This window comes from Myotis daubentonii, chromosome 17 (genome assembly GCF_963259705.1).
Source record: "Myotis daubentonii chromosome 17, mMyoDau2.1, whole genome shotgun sequence".
NCBI classification, from domain to species: Eukaryota; Metazoa; Chordata; class Mammalia; order Chiroptera; family Vespertilionidae; genus Myotis; species Myotis daubentonii.
Genome location: NC_081856.1, coordinates 30,245,866 through 30,267,029, shown reverse-complemented (window position 1 = coordinate 30,267,029; position 21,164 = coordinate 30,245,866). Strand labels below are relative to the sequence as shown.

The 21,164-nt window shown below is 40.7% G+C and overlaps 1 protein-coding gene across 9 annotated transcripts in view; it reads right to left on the bottom strand.

The window, feature by feature from the left end:
* The window catches only part of SAMD12 (sterile alpha motif domain containing 12), a 346,079-nt gene that overhangs the window by 287,970 nt on the left and 36,945 nt on the right, over nucleotides 1–21,164 (bottom strand). For 8 of the 9 annotated variants that reach the window (XM_059671849.1, XM_059671850.1, XM_059671854.1 and 5 more), the window contains exon 2: nucleotides 17,360–17,538. In XM_059671849.1, the coding sequence (XP_059527832.1) occupies nucleotides 17,360–17,538 (179 nt within the window). Of the gene's footprint in view, nucleotides 1–17,359; nucleotides 17,539–21,164 lie in introns of those variants that run through there. The other variant, XM_059671853.1, reaches the window with a different exon arrangement.

Here is a 21,164-nt window from a genome sequence, read left to right as displayed (position 1 = left end):
TCCCCATTCTCTCACCTCCTCATGTTCAGTCACCTTTGTGTTTCTAGCAGCTGGTGATTTCCCTTACTTCCTAATGAGCTCTGCTAGGCATGTATTAGATTTTCTGTTATATTTCATTTAGCATTTCTTGAGACTTGTAACAGGAGGGCTTTCAGTTTATCTACCAGGATGAGAGATGGTGACATAGGACATGCATTTGGAACAGTACCTGCCACATGAAAACTGCTATACAAGTGTTTGCTGTAATTAAAAATTCTCTCCCTTCTCCTTCTTTATGTAGAAGTAACACACATAGCAAGTCTAGTGTGTTGTACTAACTGAATGATAACACAAACTACGCCTTTTACTATTAATTAATACCTGTCAAGTAAACTGGTGTTTTTTAAATTCAATTTTAAATTGATTATGTGCTCTTTGTTGGGAGGAGTGACTCCAATGAACAATGCATTTTTCTTTTAAACCACAAGTTTAATAATAAAACCTCAAAGTGATAAAACAAGCTAATGCCATATCATAAACTATGAATTAAAGTAGCTGAAGTTCAGAAAGCAAATGCTTTCTAGAAATCATATACATTTAAGGCTAAGTAAGGGCAAATACACAGTAACTCAAGCTGGGGAAGCTTAAGGACCCCTCATTCACTCAGGGCCAGGAAAGGGTCTTACCAATGGCATCACATGATCATATATTTTGTTAAAATTTGTAAAATTTGCAAAGATTAAAGTACTGCATTCATAGTCAATTAAGATAACGGTCTCTTTCTACACCTTCCTCATGTTGGGTAGTGTTGCTAAAGGCAACAGACATTGTGGGGATCCAGCTAAGGAGAAATGGAGATGGAATCACACTTAGTTTGGGTTTAATAAGCTGTATTTATGTAGCCTATATGGTATCCTATGGTTAACTTATTTCTAGTCATAGCTATTAGTAGGTGTTTCAGTATATGCCTTCCAAGAATATTCCTACAACCCTCCCGCCTGCATGGATTCAGTCAGAGTCAGGAGCAGCAGCATTAGGTACCAGAGGTACAGGTGTAGTGAGGAAGCAGGCTCTGAAATGTAATGAAGCGGTGAGCTAGTATTTGGGAAATTCTCCCAATATTTAGGGATGGAAAAACTGAAAGCTGAGAATCTAGTTCTCAGAGACACCAAGTCAAAGGAGAACTATAGTACAGACTTGACAGTATGACACAGACAATTACAAACACACCTTACCTGTTCCTGTTATAGGAACCAAAGGAAATAGAATTGATCATAATTCCTGTTTTAGGGCTCAGAACTATAGCAAATACTATAATTAGTAAGTATGAGAGGTCATGTGATGTGATTCCTAATATTGATAATACCAATAAATTTTAGCCAAACATACAGAGGAACATTGAATTATCTTTCTATTATGGCTTTAGAAAACGTCACAAATCAATGTTTTAGGGAGAGGCAATCAATGAGCAAGAAGTCAAAACATAAAGAGAAAAATGTATTACAGAGGCATGTCAATCAGTTAATGAAAACTGGATCTGGTGATATTTTCAGCTCCTTTAGATTTGCAAAGTTTCTGACTTATTATTCTAAAATAGTACTCATACTATATTAATTTTTTATTGAAAATATTATAGCAAAAGTTCCAAAACTATCTAAGTGTCAGACCCCACAAAACTTGCATGTACTAAGGGAAAAAAACAAAAACAGAAGCAACTGGAGTAAAAACGACTATAAAAACACATTTAATGAAATAATGAATAGTGAGATTTGGGGCTCAATGTTAAAGAAAAATTTTTATAATGCATAGCAAATAAATCCTTTTATCTATTTGGTTAGAATACATCTATATTTGAAGTTATACCTGCATTGTTCCTTTGTCAGGTTCACTTAAAATAGGAATTAAAACCATTTAAACATCTCAAACTTTAACTCAGTGGTTATAATCATTACCTTAAAACTGCCTTCTTCAATAAAAGAAGCCAAATGTTAAATTACAGCTCTCACCCTGGCTTGAAGTAAAAAAAAAGAAAATAGTATCTTAAAGTTTATGGTTCATGGAACTGATTAATACATTTTATTCAGAAACCTATAAAATTTAAAAATAAATTCTTATTCAGTCTACAAATAGAGAAATTGATACTCAGTCGCTGAGTATAAAAGAAAACGACTTGGAAAAGTGAATGGTAATCAAATAAAGTAGTTGTGCAAGATTTCTTAAAAGGAAATGCCTTCCTTGAAAATTACTTTCTAGATGAGAACTGCCATCTGATACAATAGACCAGTGGTTCTCAACCTTCCTAATGCTGCGACCCTTTAATACAGTTCCTCATGTTGTGGTGACCCCCCAACCATAAAATTATTTTCGTTGCTACTTCATAACTGTAATTTTGCTACTGTTATGAATTGTAATGTAAATATCTGATATGCAGAATGTATTTTCATTGTTACAAATTGAACATAATTGAAGCATAGTGATTAATCACAAAAACAATATGTAATTATATATGTGTTTTCCGATGGTCTTAGGCGACCCCTGTGAAAGGGTCGTTCGACCCCCAAAGGGGTTGTGACCCACAGGTTGAGAACCGCTGCAATAAACACTAGGTTTTTCCTCCTTGATTTCTGTGTCAAAAGCTTACAAGCTGCTTAAGAAGGGAGGCACCTTTCCCTGGTGATGCTCCTTTGGATGTGGCCTTCGACGTGCCTGCAGTGAGTCCCAGTGGACTGTCCACCAGGCAGCAGAAATGAAGTCGGCCTCGGGAGACATCTGCCTACGCACTGCCAAGGAAGGAAATGGTAAAAAAAAGACCAAACTCGGGCTGATGGCAGTTTTGAAAATCACTGTAGTTGAGGAGTACAGTTTAAAAATAAAAAATAGTGTTGTAATTATCATTGTCTTAAAGAGACAAGACACTTATATCTCCTCAGTCACATTTTATAGGATGAGAAAATGCAAAAAAGAAAAAAAAGGATGTAGCTAAGTGAGCCATTTCCAGAAAACACAAGAGAGGATGAGTTTAAAAGGAAGCAGACTTTCATAAGTTTGGTGGTGGATTCACCAGTGTTAATTTTACTGTTAGCCATACACACATTTTATATGCTACTGTATATGCACCAAATATTACATATATATTTTTAAAAGAGTGAGTGGAAATACATGCATGAGCCTGGGAGTCACTGTTAGCAGCAGCTGGAGTTGCCATCCCCTTTCATTCCATACTTAGCAGCGTCCATCCCTGTGCCTGCCCAGAGCATAAGGCTAAAGCATAGCCTGCCCTGCCCTAACCAGCATTGGCTCTAAAGAGACTTTCTCCAGGAGGAAGGTGCACACACCCTGAAAATGCTGAAAATAACCAACCAAGCACAACATGACTTTTCTCATATTTTTCTTCCCTGAAAGAAAATTTAAGATATAATCTATGAACACCCGGCCCGCAAGCTCATTTTGTTTAGCATCGTCCTATGCACCAAAAGGTTGCCAGTTGGATTCCTGGTCAGTGCACATACCTGGGTTGTGGGTTGGATCCCCATTCGGGGAGCATACAGAAAGGCTACTGATATCTCTCTCTCTCTCTCTCTCTCTCTCTCTCTCTCTCTCTCTCTCCCCCCCCCTCCCTCCATCCCTCCGTCCCCCCCTTCCTCTAAACCACTTTCTAAAGTGAGGATTAAAAAAAGAAAGAAAGAAAGAAAGCATCTATGCACAAAGAAAGCTTTCCCCCCATAAACATCCTGGATTAAACATTGAATAAAGTATCAAGAAAGAAAAGCCAGGATGGAGCATCAAAAGTCGGAGTCCTGTCTGCATCTCTGTAACTTCTTTCTTATAGGCTTCTACAAGTTATTTCACATCTTTGTCCAACAGTTTTCTCACCAGTAAAATGAGAAAGCTGGAACAGATGATTCCTAATGTCCATTCAAATTGTAATGGCTCCTTTCCCTTATGTTCTCCATGAGTTTTCATCAAGGCACACACGCCTTCTGCTTCCTGAGAAATAGCAGCCAATCTCAGGGCTCCATAGGGCCATCCTCAACGAGATGGAGGAGCTGGCTAGCAACTTCCACGACCTGCAGATGTGCACTGATAAGCACTGCTGTAACTTCACTGCACTCAAGCCCAGATGTTGTCGATAAATATTAGCCAAGTAAGCCCTAGAGCAGTGGTTTTAAAAAGATTTCCAGGTGATTCAATGTGCAGCCAAGGTTGAGAACCACTGCCCTAGAGGGAAAAGGGTCATTCAAGAAGCACTGGTGCCTCAGAAAGTCGATGTGTACATTATGTGTGGTCCAGATTTGTATTCAGGAGAGCAAAACAGGTCAGCTTCTGCAGAACAAAATAATTGCTTAAGTGGATTAAACCACACACACACACACACACACACACACAAATGACACCAGAAAAAAACAACAACATTCACCTCTAACTTTTAAGCCCAACAATTAGACCAGTTACACGTGCTGAGCTCGTGTGATACACTCTAGAAAAAAGCATGTGTCACATGAAAGGAAATCACAGCATCGAAGTGAGATGGAAATGGCAGCTAATTGCTGTGAATTTCAGACAAACACAAAATGAGGCTCTAGGGAGAGGCGTGCCCCTGAATGCCCTGATATGGGTAACAATCACAAAGACCCAGGAGAAAGCTTCCTCACATCTTCAAATAGTGATTTTCATTTTGGCAGTTCAGTAATTCAGAGTAAAGAGAGCTCTGACAGTCTGCACCTATTCAAAAGAGAGTCACAATCAATACTGACTTTAGAGCGACAGTTTAGCAAACCCATTTTTTGCCAGGGGTTGCACCTGGCCTGATGTTCAGCAAGATGCCTGCTTGTGGGCAGCTTGGGTTTTGAGCAAGCATTACTGTATCATTTCAAGATGCTGCCTGGATTAGACTAGGTTTTTACGAACAAATATTCCTCCAAGTCTTAAAAACAGAGAACCAAAATGAGCAAAAAATAACAGAAGTTTCTTTCTTACTTATACAAAGTCTGTGCTTAGCTCTTGGGCAGCTGTCCTCCACCTGATGACTTGGGGATCAAAGTCCCTTTGACTTTCTGCACTGCCACCTGAACCTGTACCCAACACACTCCCCAGAAGGAGTTGGAAGTGGGCACCATAGCTCCTAGCCCACCAGTGCAGCATGGCACTCTCTGTCACAGGCCATTGTTTAAACAGTCTGGGAGATTGGGAAGTGCATTCCTCCATGAGCCCTGGAGGAAAAGAGTGAACACAGTGACATCTGCCATGACAGTGAATACAGCCTCACATCCCTATAAAAAGTTAGTAAGTCTTAAATCCAAAAGATGGTACCAGCTTCTCTTCCCAACAACCTTTCTCTTCCTTTTTTCTGACTGTCCATGAAATGCACCGGCCTCTTTTCACTGGATGTGTAAAACAGTTCATAGTGGGTGAGCATGATGGGAGAGCGGATGCCAAAAATTAGGCTGAAAAGAAAAAAATGAGGATGAGCTATTTCTATCTAATTGCTTTCATGCTGTGTCAATATCCTTCAAACTGATGTCTATTCCTCAGGCTTATCAAAGTCCAACGATGACAAGGCATGGGTAACAAGAATCAAGAAGTAGCAGCAACAAAGGCAGGGAAACCAAATGGCTACCATTTCCTAGAGGTAAGAATCAATGAACATTCCTTGACTTCTACACTCCTTGTCTCTCTGCCTCACACACCGCGCCCAGAGTGGCAGGTGTGACCTTTAATCTGTATCTGTAACTGAGACAGACCTCCCTTGAAAACCTAGATCACAAGTTTCATGGCCCACTTGACATCTTCTCCTGGATGGGACTCAAAAACCATAAAATTAACATGAAACTTCTGATTCTGCCCCAAAGCTTTCCCTATTAACACCGTCAAGTTTCCCCTATTTCACTAGCATTCAGTTAACTGCTTAAACTGGAAACTTAGGAGTCATACCTTGATTCTTCCCTTTGTTTCATTGGTTATACCTCATAACACCTTACCAGGGCTTCACAATAAACTTCAAATGGCCATTTCTGAAAAGAAATGGCCATTTCTCTCCATTTCTATTAACTGTTCTGTGGCTAGCCCAAGCTACCATGGACTGAGTCAGCTTATACCAAGACCCTGCAGTACAGAATACTACATCCTGCTTAGGAAAAACAGAAAGAAGACCATTGTGGCACGTTTAGACATGGCTCAGGATGACAGTGCAGAGCTATGCGATCTTTTCTGAATTCTATACTTAGCTACCATGACTTCGCAACTCCAGAAAAACCAAGTCACTTCCTAATCTTCCGTTTCTACTCTTGCTAACTTCTAATCAACACTCTGAAGAGCCGCTGGACTCTTCTCGTTGTAAGTCCCTCCCTGATCTAATACCCTTCACTGGTTTGCCATTGTGCTACTTATAGAATTCAGAAAAAAAAATCACATAGCTCTGCACTGTCATCCTAAGCCATGTCTAAACGTGTTACTGTGGTCTTCTTTCTGTTCTTCCTAAGCAGGATGTAGTCTTCCCTACTGCAGGGTTTTGGCATAAGCTGACTCAGTCCAAGAAGTCTTCTTGTTCCCAGCTTTTGGCATGACTGCATTTTTCACATTTAAAATATGTTCTTTTATTGATTTTTTTTTTTTTAGAGAGAGAGAGGAAGGAAGAGGGAAACAGGGAGGGAGGGATAGAATATTCTTTTCTCTATCTTGCCAAAATGTTTTCTAAGGGTAATTATGATATTAAGAATAACCATAGTAGGAAACTTATATTGTGCCTACTATATGCCAAGAGCTGTTTTAAGCATGTCTTGTATACTAGTATGCTCTCCAATCATCCTAACATCATCCAATGAAGTAGATACTGTGATTATTCCCTACTGGACAGAGAGACGTTGAGGCAGAGATAAGTCAAGAAATTAGCACCAGATGATATAGTGGCAGAGCACGACTTTTTATTATGTATTTTGAAGACAAAGCAAAACAGTGAAATCACATATCCTCGATCAAAACATTCTGCTTGATAACAAATCCAAGTTTTGATGCCTTCCTTTCTTCCTTTTGTTACAGTTCTGGCCTGTTACTGACCCAAGAGGTTTCTATTATCTGGGCATGTGTACGGATAACCATTCTTTTTCTATTTAGTACAACATGGGAAAAGGCTGGTATCAGATTTCCCCAAAAAGCAGATTACACAATGTGCAAGTTAGACATGTGAACATTTAAAATTAAACAGAGTAATCACACAAAGAACGAGGAGGCACTGAAGCTCAGCTTTGGTTGTGGCACTGGGCCAAAAATCGGCTATTAGGATTTGGCTTCAACCTTGGTTTCTGGCAGTCCAAGGAGCCAAATGCCTTTCAACTATATTTTTGGCAACCCTGAAGTTGGGTGCAATTAATGATTATTTGAGCACACAGGTTATTTACTTAGCTGATCATTGTAGAACTATTAGTAACACAAATAGGGATGTCCTCTGGGTTTACTGTTACTATATAAAAATTCCCTTTCCAAGAAAAGTGGGCATTGTAGATGTAACTTAGAGAGTGAAATTATCCTGGTTTGCTTTATATACTAAGTCCACTGGCTAGGTGAAGATTACATGCATACTGATTATTACAAGACTTCATTTAAACAAAGAGTTAAGCCTCTACAAGGTACAAGGCATGGTTTGAGTCTTAAGGATACATCATTGAACACAGCAGGTTCCAGTCCTTGTGGAGTTTACAATCTAGTGGATGAGGGCATAACATGATAATAAATATAACAAGGAAATAATATACCGTTAGAAAGTGGTCAGTGGTTTTGGGGGATTGGGGAGGAGAATAACAGAACAAGCCAGGGGGTCAGGTGCATTGGGGAAGATGCCATTTTTTAAATAGTATAGTCCACGTAAGCCTCACTGAGGAAAGATTTGAAGAAGATGGAGTGCCCCTTGTGCATCCTGAGGAAAGGGAATTGCAGGCAGAGGGAACAGCCAGTGCAAAGGCTCTGAGGTGGTATGATACCTAGTTTTAATCCTGGAGCAGCCTGAGCATGGAAGACTGTAGCAGAGGACATGTGTGACTCGCCAGGAGAGCAGATCCTGGTAGGGCATTGGAAGGATTTTGGCTTTTCATTTGAGGAAAATGGGGAGTGATTAGAGGAGTCTGAGCAGAGGAACAACATGATCTGGCTCGCACGTTAACAAGGTCATTCTGGCTGCTGAAGTGAGAATCATGTTTTCCATTTAATATTGTGAAAGCATTGCTTTAAAACAAAGAAGGAAATCACAAGATAGGGCAGCAAAATTTAGCTTGATTTTGAGAATTGTTAAAAAGCATCTGGTTTCAGTATAGCCCAAAGCTTTAATTTATGGGATTGCTTCAATAGAATTGAATCATGACTTTGGAATCAAGATGGCAAGTTCAAGAGTTGAAGTCTTTATTTTAGTTATTATTAGAGAGGAAGAAGACTTCATGACTTTGGGAGGGTGGGTGGCAGGGTGTGGGATATCACCATTAGCATGACCCTGTAGTGGCAGTTTGACAAAATACATCTGTTGCTCCTTCGCTGACCTCAGTTGACAGAGAGCATATTTTTAACATGGTAAACATACAATATAAAAACCACAGGAACTGACAGCTCTGAGAGATTATTACCACTGCACTATAATGCCATTAAAAAATCTGACTGGTATAATTTTAATAAGAAGGCATCTTTATTAATATTACAGGTATATTCTTATAGGCCAGACTTTCAGTATATGAGGATGATATTGAACTTCAGCCTAACGGTGATTTAACGCTCAGCCGTTTGGCCAAAATACATATTTGGTATATTTTATGGACTGTTTGTGCCCCCGGAGATTCATATGTTGAATGTGATAGTATTTGGAGATGGGGTCTTTGGAAGATAATTAGGATGAGAGAAAGTCACGAGGGTGGGTTCTCCATGATATGATTAGTGCCCTTTTAAGATGAGGAAGAGAACCAAGCTCAATCTCTCACCACTATATGAGGACAAAGCCAGAGGTAACCATCTGTAGGAAGAGGGCCATCACCTGAAACAAATGGGCTGGTACCTTGATCTTGGACTTCCCAGCCTCCTAGAACTGTGCGAACTATAATTCTGTTGTTTAAGCCATGCAGTCTATGGTATGTTGTACAGCAGCCCAAGCTATGATAGCATATATCTAGGGTTATGTCTGAAAGTGACATCTGAAAACTATTTCTAATTCATACAGCCCTGGAAATAATGTTTGATTGGTACTTGGTGGTTTGATCCTCATCATGTAAGGAAAAGCTGTTGCTTTCCATTTTCCTCAAGTTTTTGACTTCAAGGAAATGGGGTGAGATCATGGGAATCTGCCAGTGCTCTCAAGAGAGAATGACCTTGGTGTATTCAAGAAACAGAAAAGCAAGTATGTCTGGAGCTCAGACAATGAAAAGAGAGCCTGGTATGAGGCAAGGCTGGGAAGGTAAGCAGGGCCCAAATGTCATGGGTTCTTCACAACTGTGATAATAGATCTGGAGTTTACTTTTAGAGCCTGAAAAACCATCAAGAACACTAAGCAGGTGAATAGCATCCTCTGATTCAAGATTATTGTGTGTAGAATGGATTACAGGAGGGGAAGAGTGAGGTGGAAGCCAGGTAAGAGGCTACTGATGAGGTCTGCTGGAGAAGAGATGGTGAGGTAGACCCACGTGATGTCCGTGAATGTGAATAGATTCCAGAATACACAGTGGGGGTAGAATGAACCAACATGACCTGCTGATGAATAATCCAAGAAGAACAAAAGAATTACCATTTGGATATTTGTTCATGATGGAATACTCTTTTTCCAGTTCAATCAATGTTACAAAATCTTTTTCTTTCTCAATATATGAGTGATACCAGGGCAATTTTAAATGATTTATTACTCATGACCATGTTTTGTTTGTTTTTCCTTTGCAGTCATAAACTCTTGGCAACTTAAACCCAAATAGACCATCAGCTATGGATATGTGTGTATTCACAGAGAAGAAAAGAAGGTAGGGTGTTCCTTTACAATGATTTGAAGTACCCTTCCCACCTCCCGGCCCTCCCCACAATTCTCCCTAGCACTGGGTGTGCAGCATCTAAAGTCAAGCTGTCTAGACTTCCCATCAGCTGAGACACAGCAGAGGTGATACAGAATAGTGAAGATATGCAGACATGCATCAAAGTCATAGATTCACTGCTTACTATCTCAATGAAATGCATCTACTTCCTCGAAGTCATGTGGGAATAGTGACACCCACTATGTAGAGCCATTTACCATCTGCCTTTTTACCGAAAATCTCTGCAAATCTGTTCTAAGGGGACACCTGAGTCCAAGTAGTCACAGTTCAATAGCAACTACCATGTAGGACTTGGGGAAAAGCAAGGCAAAGACTTACTTGAAAACCTTACTAAACAATGTTCATTTTATAAAGAAGATCTTTTAGTGTGTGTGGAAACTGCATGTTTTGAGATGATGACTATTTATTTAGCTATAATGCTCTCACCGGGAACTGTCATCAGCCCTCTAGCTATCGGTGTAGGCCAAACATGTCAAACTCAAAGGCTAGCATGGGCCAAATAAACAAGGTTTAAGTTTATGTGGGCCGCAAAAAAAAAAAAAGCTTCAATTTTCATAGAAACAGGTTTATTTTGATAAAGACATGCTGAATACAAAGAGCTGAAATAAATGAGTAATCATTAACATAAAATAATAGAACATTTTAATAAAAATTAATATTTTTTTCTTGAACAGTAACTTACCAGACACTGAAAAACTGCACAAATTAATAAGCATAACGCAAATAAACCTATTTTTCTTGTTCTCTGAAAGCGAAATATTTCCTGTTGCGCACACCAAACAAGTCAGTACAAGACTAATGATGTGGCAATCGGCTGCTAAAATATTCGCTGCTAGTATTAGTGGAGAGAAATGGTGCGGCTGCACTTAAGGCGCATAAGGAAAATGAATGCAACACGAATCCGTCATTAGCGAACGTTGTAGTTCATTATTAATAATTATGTATAACAAGATATTGTAAAAATTAAATTACGAAATTTTTATTAAAATATTTCTTACATACCGTTATATTGGCTGGGCCACAAAAATATTCATTGTGGGCTGGGCCATGAGTTTGACATGCTTGGTGTAGGCCAGTGGTTCTCAACCTCCCTAATGCCACAACCCTTTAATACAGTTCCTCATGTTGTGGTGACCCCCAATTTCATTGTTACAAATTGAACATAATTAAAGCATAGTGATTAATCACAAAAACAATATGTAATTATATATGTTTTCCCATAGTCTTAGGCAACCCTTGTGAAAGGGTCATTCAACCCCCAAAGGGGTCGCGACCCACAGGTTGAGAACTGCTGGTGTAGGCAAAGGCCAAAGCCCACTTTCTTCCACCACCCTTGGCTATTACCTTACTCTGCCTCACAGTTCTGGCTCTATCTGCTCCTTGAGTTCTTCACTTGGCTTGGTTGACCAGGGCTTGTAGTTAGATACCTCCGAATCACTCATCACGGACTGGGAATCTTTTCATCCCAAGGACAGACTACGCTCACTGCTGTCGTGTTTGTCTCTTAGGTACAAGCTGCCCATGTCTTTAGAGAGACACATGCAATCCTGCAATATCTTAATCACTTCTGACTGGAATGCCTCTTTAACTGCTGCCACATGGTTGGAAGGTTTCCCTACTGATCTTCAGAGTTTCGGGCTGGGGAAGCATTTGGGCAGTGTGCTGCCAGATAACCCTTCCCTAGAACTCAAATGCCCTTTTCTCTGGAGGCCTGTCTTTGAGGTGTCAAAACTGTCAATGGAATTGTACCTGTGCTCCGATCCACCCACTGTTAGGGGCTTCATTTCCTTGAACACCAACCACTTTCCATTTTTGTTGTTGTTGTTTGTCTGTTTTTGTTAATCCTTGGATATTTTTCCATTGATCTTTTAGAGAGAGTGAAAGAGAGAAGAAATGACAGAGAAACACATCGATGTAAGAGAAACATCGATTGGTTGCCTCCTGCATATGCCGGGACCAGGGCCCGGGTGGGGAGAAGCCTGCAAACAAGGTATATGCCCTTGACTGGAATTGAACCCAGGACCCTTTGGTCCACAAACCAATGCTCTATCCTCTGAGCCAAACTGGCTAGGGCCCACTATCCATTTTGCATCCTTAAGTGGCATACACCTCAGTCTTAATTCACCAGAAAAGTCGAATTAACCAAATGGCTTCAAACACTTGTTGTTTTGTATAGATTTGACCGCATAATAGAGTGGAAAGCGCTAGCCATGAGTTAGAAGAACTAAGCTCTAGGTGTCAAGATCTTGGAAAAGCCATTTCATCTCATCTTAGTCTCAGTGCACTTATCTATAAAACAAATTATAAAAGGTCAGAAGAATGCTAATGTTCCTTTCTTTGTTGACTATACCACGAAACTATGGCTCAAATACACCCTACTTATTGAAACCCTTTCCAGAGCTCAACTCTTTAGCAATAAATGCTTACCTTCTCAAACATGGGTTTGCTGTAATTTTCGCTGAGATCTTCCCAAGTGCCCAGCGTATGTGTACTGGGGCCTTGGCATTCACACAGCATGATGTCATTCGGTCTTGCCTTACTTGTCCTGACCCTTCTGACAATTCCTAACAAAGTGTGTGCTCATTATGTTACCCGTGCATTATGTCCTTTCATATCATTAGTGACATTATATTGGGTTGGCAGCTTCATTTGGAGAGACACTTGTGCTCCGAGCCAAGCAACACAGATAGCCAAGAATTAGATCATTCTATCCCCAAACTGCCACAGACCTTCTCAGATACAGCTGAGCAATGTAATTTGATCAAGGTTAAGTACAACCCACCCTTCATCTTTTAACCCAAGTCAAAATTCTTTTAGCTTTCGGTTCAAATCCCAGAGTAATGCTTCCTGCTCATTGTTACAAGCTGCCCTCCAGTCAACTCTCATTTATCGGCCTGTGGCTTATCCAAAGCACCAGGCTTTCTCCTCCTCCTGCCTCCAGCACCAGGTTCCAGGCTGGCTCCTTTAACTCTGTGCCAAATGAATACAAACTAAATCTAATATTAGCCTAATGAGAAAAGGCCATCTGCTGCCAAAGATTTGCATGATGCATCCCAAAGCCAAACGCGGGCCATTATTCACTGTTTCAGATGCTGGCATGGCTTCTCCATTATATAATACAGCAATCACGATTTTCCGTGTTTCTCTTCGAGTTAGAAAGGCGACACGCAGCGTTCTAACCTGTTCTTTGCCTAGTAGGCCAGATTCTCAGGAGAACAGCTTACATTTTCTTTTCAAATAAATAAATCATTTGTACATTTAATGTTAAGGGAATGAGAAATGCCTGGATTTGGAGTCATGAGACTTAGATTCTGATCTGAAATTCATCTTCCTCTAGTTGTTAATGAGAAACTAAGCAAGGCATCTAAATTCCTTATTTTCTCAGCAATAAAACTGGGATACAAATTTTATAAACAAAAGGTATGGGGCAGTCTCACATATACAAGGGACATGCAAAAGCCACCCTCAAAAAGCCAGGGAGACTCTTGACTGTCATTCTGACTCACCACTTTACAGGCTCTGGCAAATTGCTCACAAGGGGAAAAAAAAGGTGTAACCTTATGAAACTTGTATTTTACAGATAAAAACATAGAAAGGGTAAGTTTCCTTGTGAGAACAAAGAAAATCAAATCTAGAAGTCTAGATTTTCTAACTTCCCAAGACTGTCTTTAGGCCATGTATAAGGACAGATCCCAGCATTCCAAGCTGAGGAACCACCAGGGCACTTCCTGATGATAGTCACCTTCCAAATTGCTGTGGAAACTCCAATTCCAGCCCTTAGAGCATTTAGAAATATCACTTTCAAAGCAGACTCTTACTTTGACATTTTTCTTATGCCTGAGGCACATGTCCTTCAAGGACCAAGGACAAGGGTCAGGGAGAATGTTAACACCACACCATTTTCCTTTTTTCATCTTGCTCCCGTACCAGAGACCATCAATGGCTTCCCACAGGTCAGAAGAGCGCTGTCCAGAACTTTCTGTGATGTTCCCTGTCTATGCTATCCAAAACAGTAGCTCCGAGACACACGTGGCAACTGACCACTTGAAATTTGGCTAGGATGACCAAGGAAATTCACTTTTTCATTTTATTCTATTTTAATACAATTAACTAGCCACACGTGGCTAGTGGCTTCCATATTGGACAGTGCCCTGTTTTGGTAGAAAATAAATCCATGTTCCTCATTCTAGCATTCACATCCCATACAACTTGGCTCCAACATACTGTTCCATCCTGTTTCTACAACAGGAACCTTGACTGCTGAGCACAACTGAGGATGTCTGCAGCCACACCCCAGCTCAAGGTACTCAGGCTTCATTGCTAAGGGCACCTTCCATTCCTGTTGCTGTGTATTTGAACTGTATCCATATTTCACAACACAGGTCAAGTTCTACCTTTACTGCAAGCCCCATCCCTACTTCCTCTGTGAGGAAAGGGCTCATTAACCTCAGGCCTAGCCAATCCAAGAAGGACCTCAGTCTATCACAGGGCTATTTCTTTGGAACTACATCTGGTCTTTTGGGAGCTGTGAGTTGCCTTCAGGCCTCCATGACTGGAAAGATAAATAGAGATTGATGGAAAACAGAGGCTGTGCCTTCTCTGTGTCAAGGAGACTCATTCCTACTTTGGCTCTCATCTGGGGTAGTTGTACATGCCCCTGTGTGGGAAGCTGTACCTTCATAACTTCTGTGCCTCCCAATTAGATGAACCTGCTATACCTCCTCTCTCTCTTGCCTTGTACCCACCTGTAAGCTAAGTTAACACAGTTTTGCATCTAGAACTTGTGGAATGGCACACACGCTCTCTGGATTCCCAAGTTCTCAAAGGCATTTAGGACTTATATTGGCAAATAACCTTTGCATATCAGCATTTCAATTGGATCCATATTTTCCCCCAACTAGATTGAAAGGCTTAAAAGTGAGCTTGGTTCTCCATTGATTTGCCTTTGGTCTGAGAGCTGGAGGCAGCTTGTGGCACAGACAACCTCCTTCCAGAATTAGGATTCTAGCCTTTTGAGGAACTGGAGCCAAAGCCACATTCTAAGAGAGAGACAAAAAGGGTGATTCTTCCCAGAATGGATATACAAGGTGGGGCAAAAGAAGGTTTACAGTTGTGAGTACACAAAACACAGAATTTATTCTTGTATTATTACTTATTAATTATTATATTATTTTCCATATGAAAAACTGTTAACCTATTTTTGTTTCACCCTGTAGATATAGAGGGATACATTTTTAAGTGTTGAAAGTAATACAAGTTTTAAGATCAAGATGCTAGATTAAGGTCAAGCTACAAACCCTCCCTGAGGCTCTCAAAACTTAAGATACTTACAAAATATTTTTAATGTGTGTAATATCATGCTTAAAATCAAGGAAGAGAAATCTCTAGACCCCAGGAAAGCACAGCAGTGAGAAGGCACAAAGCTCACTGTGCCGGTTGGAACAGTTGACATGCTAAGGATTGATTGGTTTCAAAGCCCAACATGGCTAGACTCTATGTCAGAGCCTACAGGCATGGTAGGGAGTGGGGACCAAGTTCCCAGTGTGAAGCCTGCAAATGGGAAAGTGCAAAGGAAGGAACCTGATTTGCATAGTCAGTCAGTAGCCAAGAGACAGAATGTCAAATTGAAACATAATGTAACACCTGGTCAAAGATGTTCCATCCCAAAAGATTCAGGAAGAGACAGGCAAAAAACACCTCATCAGTGCTCGCTTCAGCAGCACAAATACCAAAAGACACCTAATCAAATGGCTTTCACCACCATTCAGAGTCCCCAAGATAACTTTCTCCCTTGGCCAATAACGTACCAGCAAGAATATGAAGCCATGGGAGGAAATACAGCACCGTAAAAGGCAGAATATGACCCACCAAACAGGAAAAGCCATAGTTGAGCTACTAAGTTAATAGGGCAATCTGTAAAAGACTTAAAGTAAATACCATTCTTAAAAGAATGCATTTTTAAAAAAATATATTTTATTGATTTTTTTACAGAGAGGAAGGGAGAGTGATAGAGAGTTAGAAACATCCATGAAAGAGAAACACCGATCAGCTGCCTCCTGCACACCTCCCACTGGGGATGTGCCCGCAACCAAGGCACATGCCCTTGACCGGAATCAAACCTGGGACCCTTCAGTCCTCAGGCAGGCACTCTATCCACTGAGCCAAACCGGTTAGGGCTAAAAGAATGCATTTTTTAAGGGGGGGGAAAAACTCAAAACGTTTTCTCCATAATCTCAATTCCAGATATAAACTGCTGCTCAAATTGTGGAGTAAACTCTTCCAGACTCAGTGATGCCCTTATGCAGTGAAAGGCATTTTTACATCAACAGGAACATGCTATACGTGCTGTGCAGTAACCTGCCCTTATCATCCCTTCCCCACTTTAAATATTACCACACTCATGTTCCCACATAAAGACTGCTAGAGACTGAATGTCTACATTCCCCTAAAATCCATGTTGAAACCTAACTGCCAATGTGATGGTATTAGGAGGTGGGGCCTTTGGTAAGTGCTTAGATAACAAGGGTGGGACCCCCCATGAATGGGTTTGTGCCTTTACAAAAGAAAACCCAGGCAGCTCCATGTCCCTTTCCACCACGTGAGGACACAATAAGATGACAGCTATCTATTAACCAGGAAGTGGGCCCTCACCAGACACTGAAACAGGTGGCACCTTGATCTTAAACTTTCCAGTCTCCAAAACTGTGAGAAATAAATTTTAATTGTTTATAAGCCATCCAGTCAAAGTGTTTTGTTACAGAAGTACAAGTGGACTAAGCTAAATCCGCATAAGTCTCCCTCACCCCTATCAAGTAAAAATTATTTTCCAATGTCAGTTATTAACAGTGCTTGTCAGCAAAAATCCCTCAATATTCATGCAGCCAACTGGGCCTTTTACACAATACTTTCAGACACACTGTATTATTTCATCTGCTCAACCTGATGAGGGAGGCAGCTTTCATGATACACTCTCTATAGATAAAGACTCTGAGGCTTGGAAAGTCACACGACTTGCCCAACATCATAAAATGATAAATCTGAGCCTGGCAAACAAATCTTTCAGCTTTAAGTTCAAGGCGGTCTTCATTATACCCCATTCTCTACCATACTCAGAATCTCATGCTATGAGATTGACCACAACTCTGTTTTGATTTCACCCCAATGGGGAAGCAGTCAATATTTTCATTTATGATCATTATATTCCAGAAGCAGTGTTCGTTAAACTGAAGGGACAATTGTGATTAGTGAGAGCACCATTAGTTCTTTGTGGCTTGACCACAGAGCAGCAACGCTGCAGTTTCAGAGTCTCCTTAATGTATCGGGTTATTGCTTACCTTAGCCGTCTCAGCTTCTGCCTGCAGTCGCTTAGGGGTTCCTTTTTGGTCAAGCACCTTCTGGAAATGTTTGTTTTTAATGGGTTGAGACTCAACACCTTCACCTTCAATTTGCAGTTTAATGCCTTCAGTATGAGCAGGATGATCAATACCCCGTGGATTCAAACCGCAGTGGAGAGCTAGGCAAGAGGGAAAAAATATAATTCAGAAAACAAATCATGTGAAGAAGGTGTCTGGGGCAGACAATTTTTCAGCTGGCCTAAGTGGGAAGAGACAAGGCTGCAGCGAGTTGAGTGGTGTTCTGGTAACTATGGGAAGAAATTTGGGGAGGAAGGAGTGTTGTTGGGTGGGAAACCCTGAAGTCAGAAAGACAAAAGTGCAAATCCATAAACCATCAGTTCCAAGTTGTTGGACCTTCAGCAAGTTACTGATCATCACACTGCACACCAGAATACCAAATCAGGCACCTTCGTTAATTATTTCAACCCTTGCCGGTTAGCTGATAGCTCTTCCTTTATCTGAAAAAGTGCTCATTCTGCCCCCTTCTGAGTCTTCTCTGTTTCAAGTGTCCACTCAAGCCCACTACCCTCATGCATTCACTCAACAAATATTTATTAAGTAGTTACTACATGTCAGCCCATGATTCTGGAAACATGGATACAGGATATATGACGGTTGTTACATCAGATAACTCACAATCTAAGTGAAAAAGCAGGTGAAAGACAGTGACCTAGTGATTTTAAAACCTGACACACTAATTTGAAAAGATGATATCCACCCCTATGTTTATTGCAGCATTATTTGTAATAGCCAAGATTTGGAAGCAGCCCAAGTGTCCATCGGTAGATGAGTAGATAAAAAAAGCTGTGGTTCATTTACACAATAGAATACTAGTCAGCTGTAAGAAAGAAGGAAATCTTACCTTTCTCGATATCATGCATAGACCTGGAGAGTATTATGCTAAGTGAAATAGGCCAGTCAGAGAAAGACAAGTATCACATGATCTCACTCATATGTGGAATCTGATGAACAACATGACCTAACGAAGTGAAGACAGGCTCATGGATACAGAGAACAGACTGACAGCTGTCAGAGGGGAGGAGTTTAGAGGCTGGGTGAGAAGGGTGAAGGGATAAATCAAAGGAAAAAAAGCAAAACTCACAGATATAGACAACAGTATGGTGATTGCCAAAGGGAAAGAGGGTAGCAGAGGGTAAAGAGGGGATAAATGGTGATGGAAAGAGATTTGACATGGGGTGGTAAACACACAAATACAATATACAGATGATGTATTATGGAATTGTAACCTGAAACCTATACAATTTTATTAACCAATGTCATCTCAATAAATTTAATAACAATCAATCAATCAATCAATCAATAAAACAGAGTGATAACTACTACATGGAAGACAAGAAAAGCAGAGTGGAAGGTGCAAGGGAGTCAAGTCTAATGGCTTCTAATTTTATGGATCTTTCCATGTTCTCTGACATCAATATTCCCATAAATCAAATGTATAGCCCATTTCCTGGGCATACTTAGTCAATAAATTCTTACTGAGCACCTCCTATGTACACACAATTACCAAAGAAATAGCAGGGAATGTTATGGGAGCCATACATTCTACCTAAATGACCCCCATGCATGACCAGGAATGTGGGGTGTGTGGGTGTGTATATGCACACACATGGCTTATGTGTATTTTGAGGTTTCTAGTAGGAAGTTATCTCACCTTCCTGCATCCCCAACCTTCAAAATTAGTTAAATTCCCGTCTTTAAGTCCTTCCCTGGGTGTCAAGAGGATTTAAAGCCATGACCTTAAATCACCCCCGCCCCTACCCCCCACCCCCACCCCCACCCCCGCCGGCCACCACCACCACACAAACACACTCACTCCATCCCCTTCAGGGTTCTACTTCACTGATAAATTCATTTTAGCCAATTATCTTCAGTTTTGCCCTTTCTCATCATTATCCCCCTTGAACCAACTTCTGTGATTCTAAAAATTCTTCCTTTACTCAGCTCCCCATCCAGGTCAGGGCTTCCTTTTCTCTTTACCAGGCTTCTAAATATTTTTCACCTGAGAGGTGAGAGAAGGCTTCCCAGACAAAGTGAGCTAAGGTGTCCTCCTCCCACCTTCCATTCCCTCCTTAACTCATTCCCTTCACTTTTGATAAAATCAACATACCAGTGACTTCAACATTCAACTCCATCCTAGAACGTCTTCTTGTGATGTTCAGACACAAGTAAAACTGTCACTCAACTTCCCAATTTCAAAGTATCACAGATATCATAAAATTAACATGTTCAGAACTGAACCTTGGTTTTCCTATGAAAACAATGCATGTTTTCCAGTCATCTCCAGTTACTCACACAGAAACTCAAGAGTCATTCTTGACCTCACTCTCCCCATGATTCACATCCCTTCCATCTATCAGCAGATTCCGTAAGCACTAACCCAAATGCTGCTCAAACCCATCCACTTCTCTAGCCCAACTGCTCTTGCCCACTCAAACCCTGACATCTCATTGAAAAAGAGCATAGGCCAGATCATGAGACTCTCCTGCTTCAATCTTTCTAATGGCTTTCTTTCGTACCTAGAACATTAGAAACCTTTAACATGGCCAACAAGGCCCTGCATTACCTCTCCTCTTTTTCCCTTTCCACCTTCATCTCCCAACATGTTATTCCTTGTTCACTCCACTCTGACCACACATTCCTTAAACACACCAAGTTCTTTCACACCTCCTGGACTTTGTCCAAGTTTCTTTGCCTGAAATGATCTTCCCCATTCTTCACCTGACTCCCACTCATCCTTCAGGTTTTGGTTTAAATACCACTTCTTCGGATATGCCTTCCCATAATCCCCTTTCTCAGCCCACTCCTGCCTCCACCCCATGTTAGATCATGTGCCTGAAATAAGTAGTATTCAACAAATGTTGGATGATCTGAAACCGATTGTACAGTGGTCCATATGCATGTCACTTTATACCACTTTATATGAAATTATCCATATATTTCTCTTCTAGTCCCTAATGTTCCTAAAACTAAGGACCAGACTATTATGTGGTATGTAGTAGGCACTCAACATATATTAGTCCATGGCTCCGCCCTTAGGCTTTGTGCTGGATCTCAAATAACCTTCATGAAACACTGTGAGACATAATTACATTCATTTCACAGATAAAAACGAGGCTCAAAGACTTTCACAAACAGTCATACAGGTGTCTGCTGAATATTACAATGATCAAGTATCATGTAGGATGCAGATAATTTCAAGTTTCAGATGAACAAACCCAAAATGAATTAAATAATAAGACAATTTATTAGCTTTTGGGACAGGAAGTTCAGTAATGACAAAAGCTCAGAGTTAGCTATTTCACAGTTCAACAGGGTCATTGAGGACTCTGATGTACATGTTTAAATCTCTCCATTCTGCTATCCATAATGTGACCTTTACCCACAGCCTAGGTCCCCTCAGGGCACATCGAGCTACAAGCTTCTGGTTCTCATCTAGCAAAAGAAACAGCTTGGTTGGTCATTCTTTCCTCCAAACTTCCTTCTGTTCTCGTGAATCACACGCCCATTAGTGAACTGAAACTTTTCAGTAGAGATAGGATCACCCTTAAACCAGCCAACCTTCAGCTAAAGGCAATCCCTGAAACTTCACTGCTGCTACTCCACAAGACAGGAACAAAATGGGTGCTGGAGACACAACCACAATGCCTAATTCAGGCCATGGTAGAAAGAGGACAAAGCCCATGAGAGCACGAGCTTCCGCAACTCCAAAGAACAGCCTACTTAC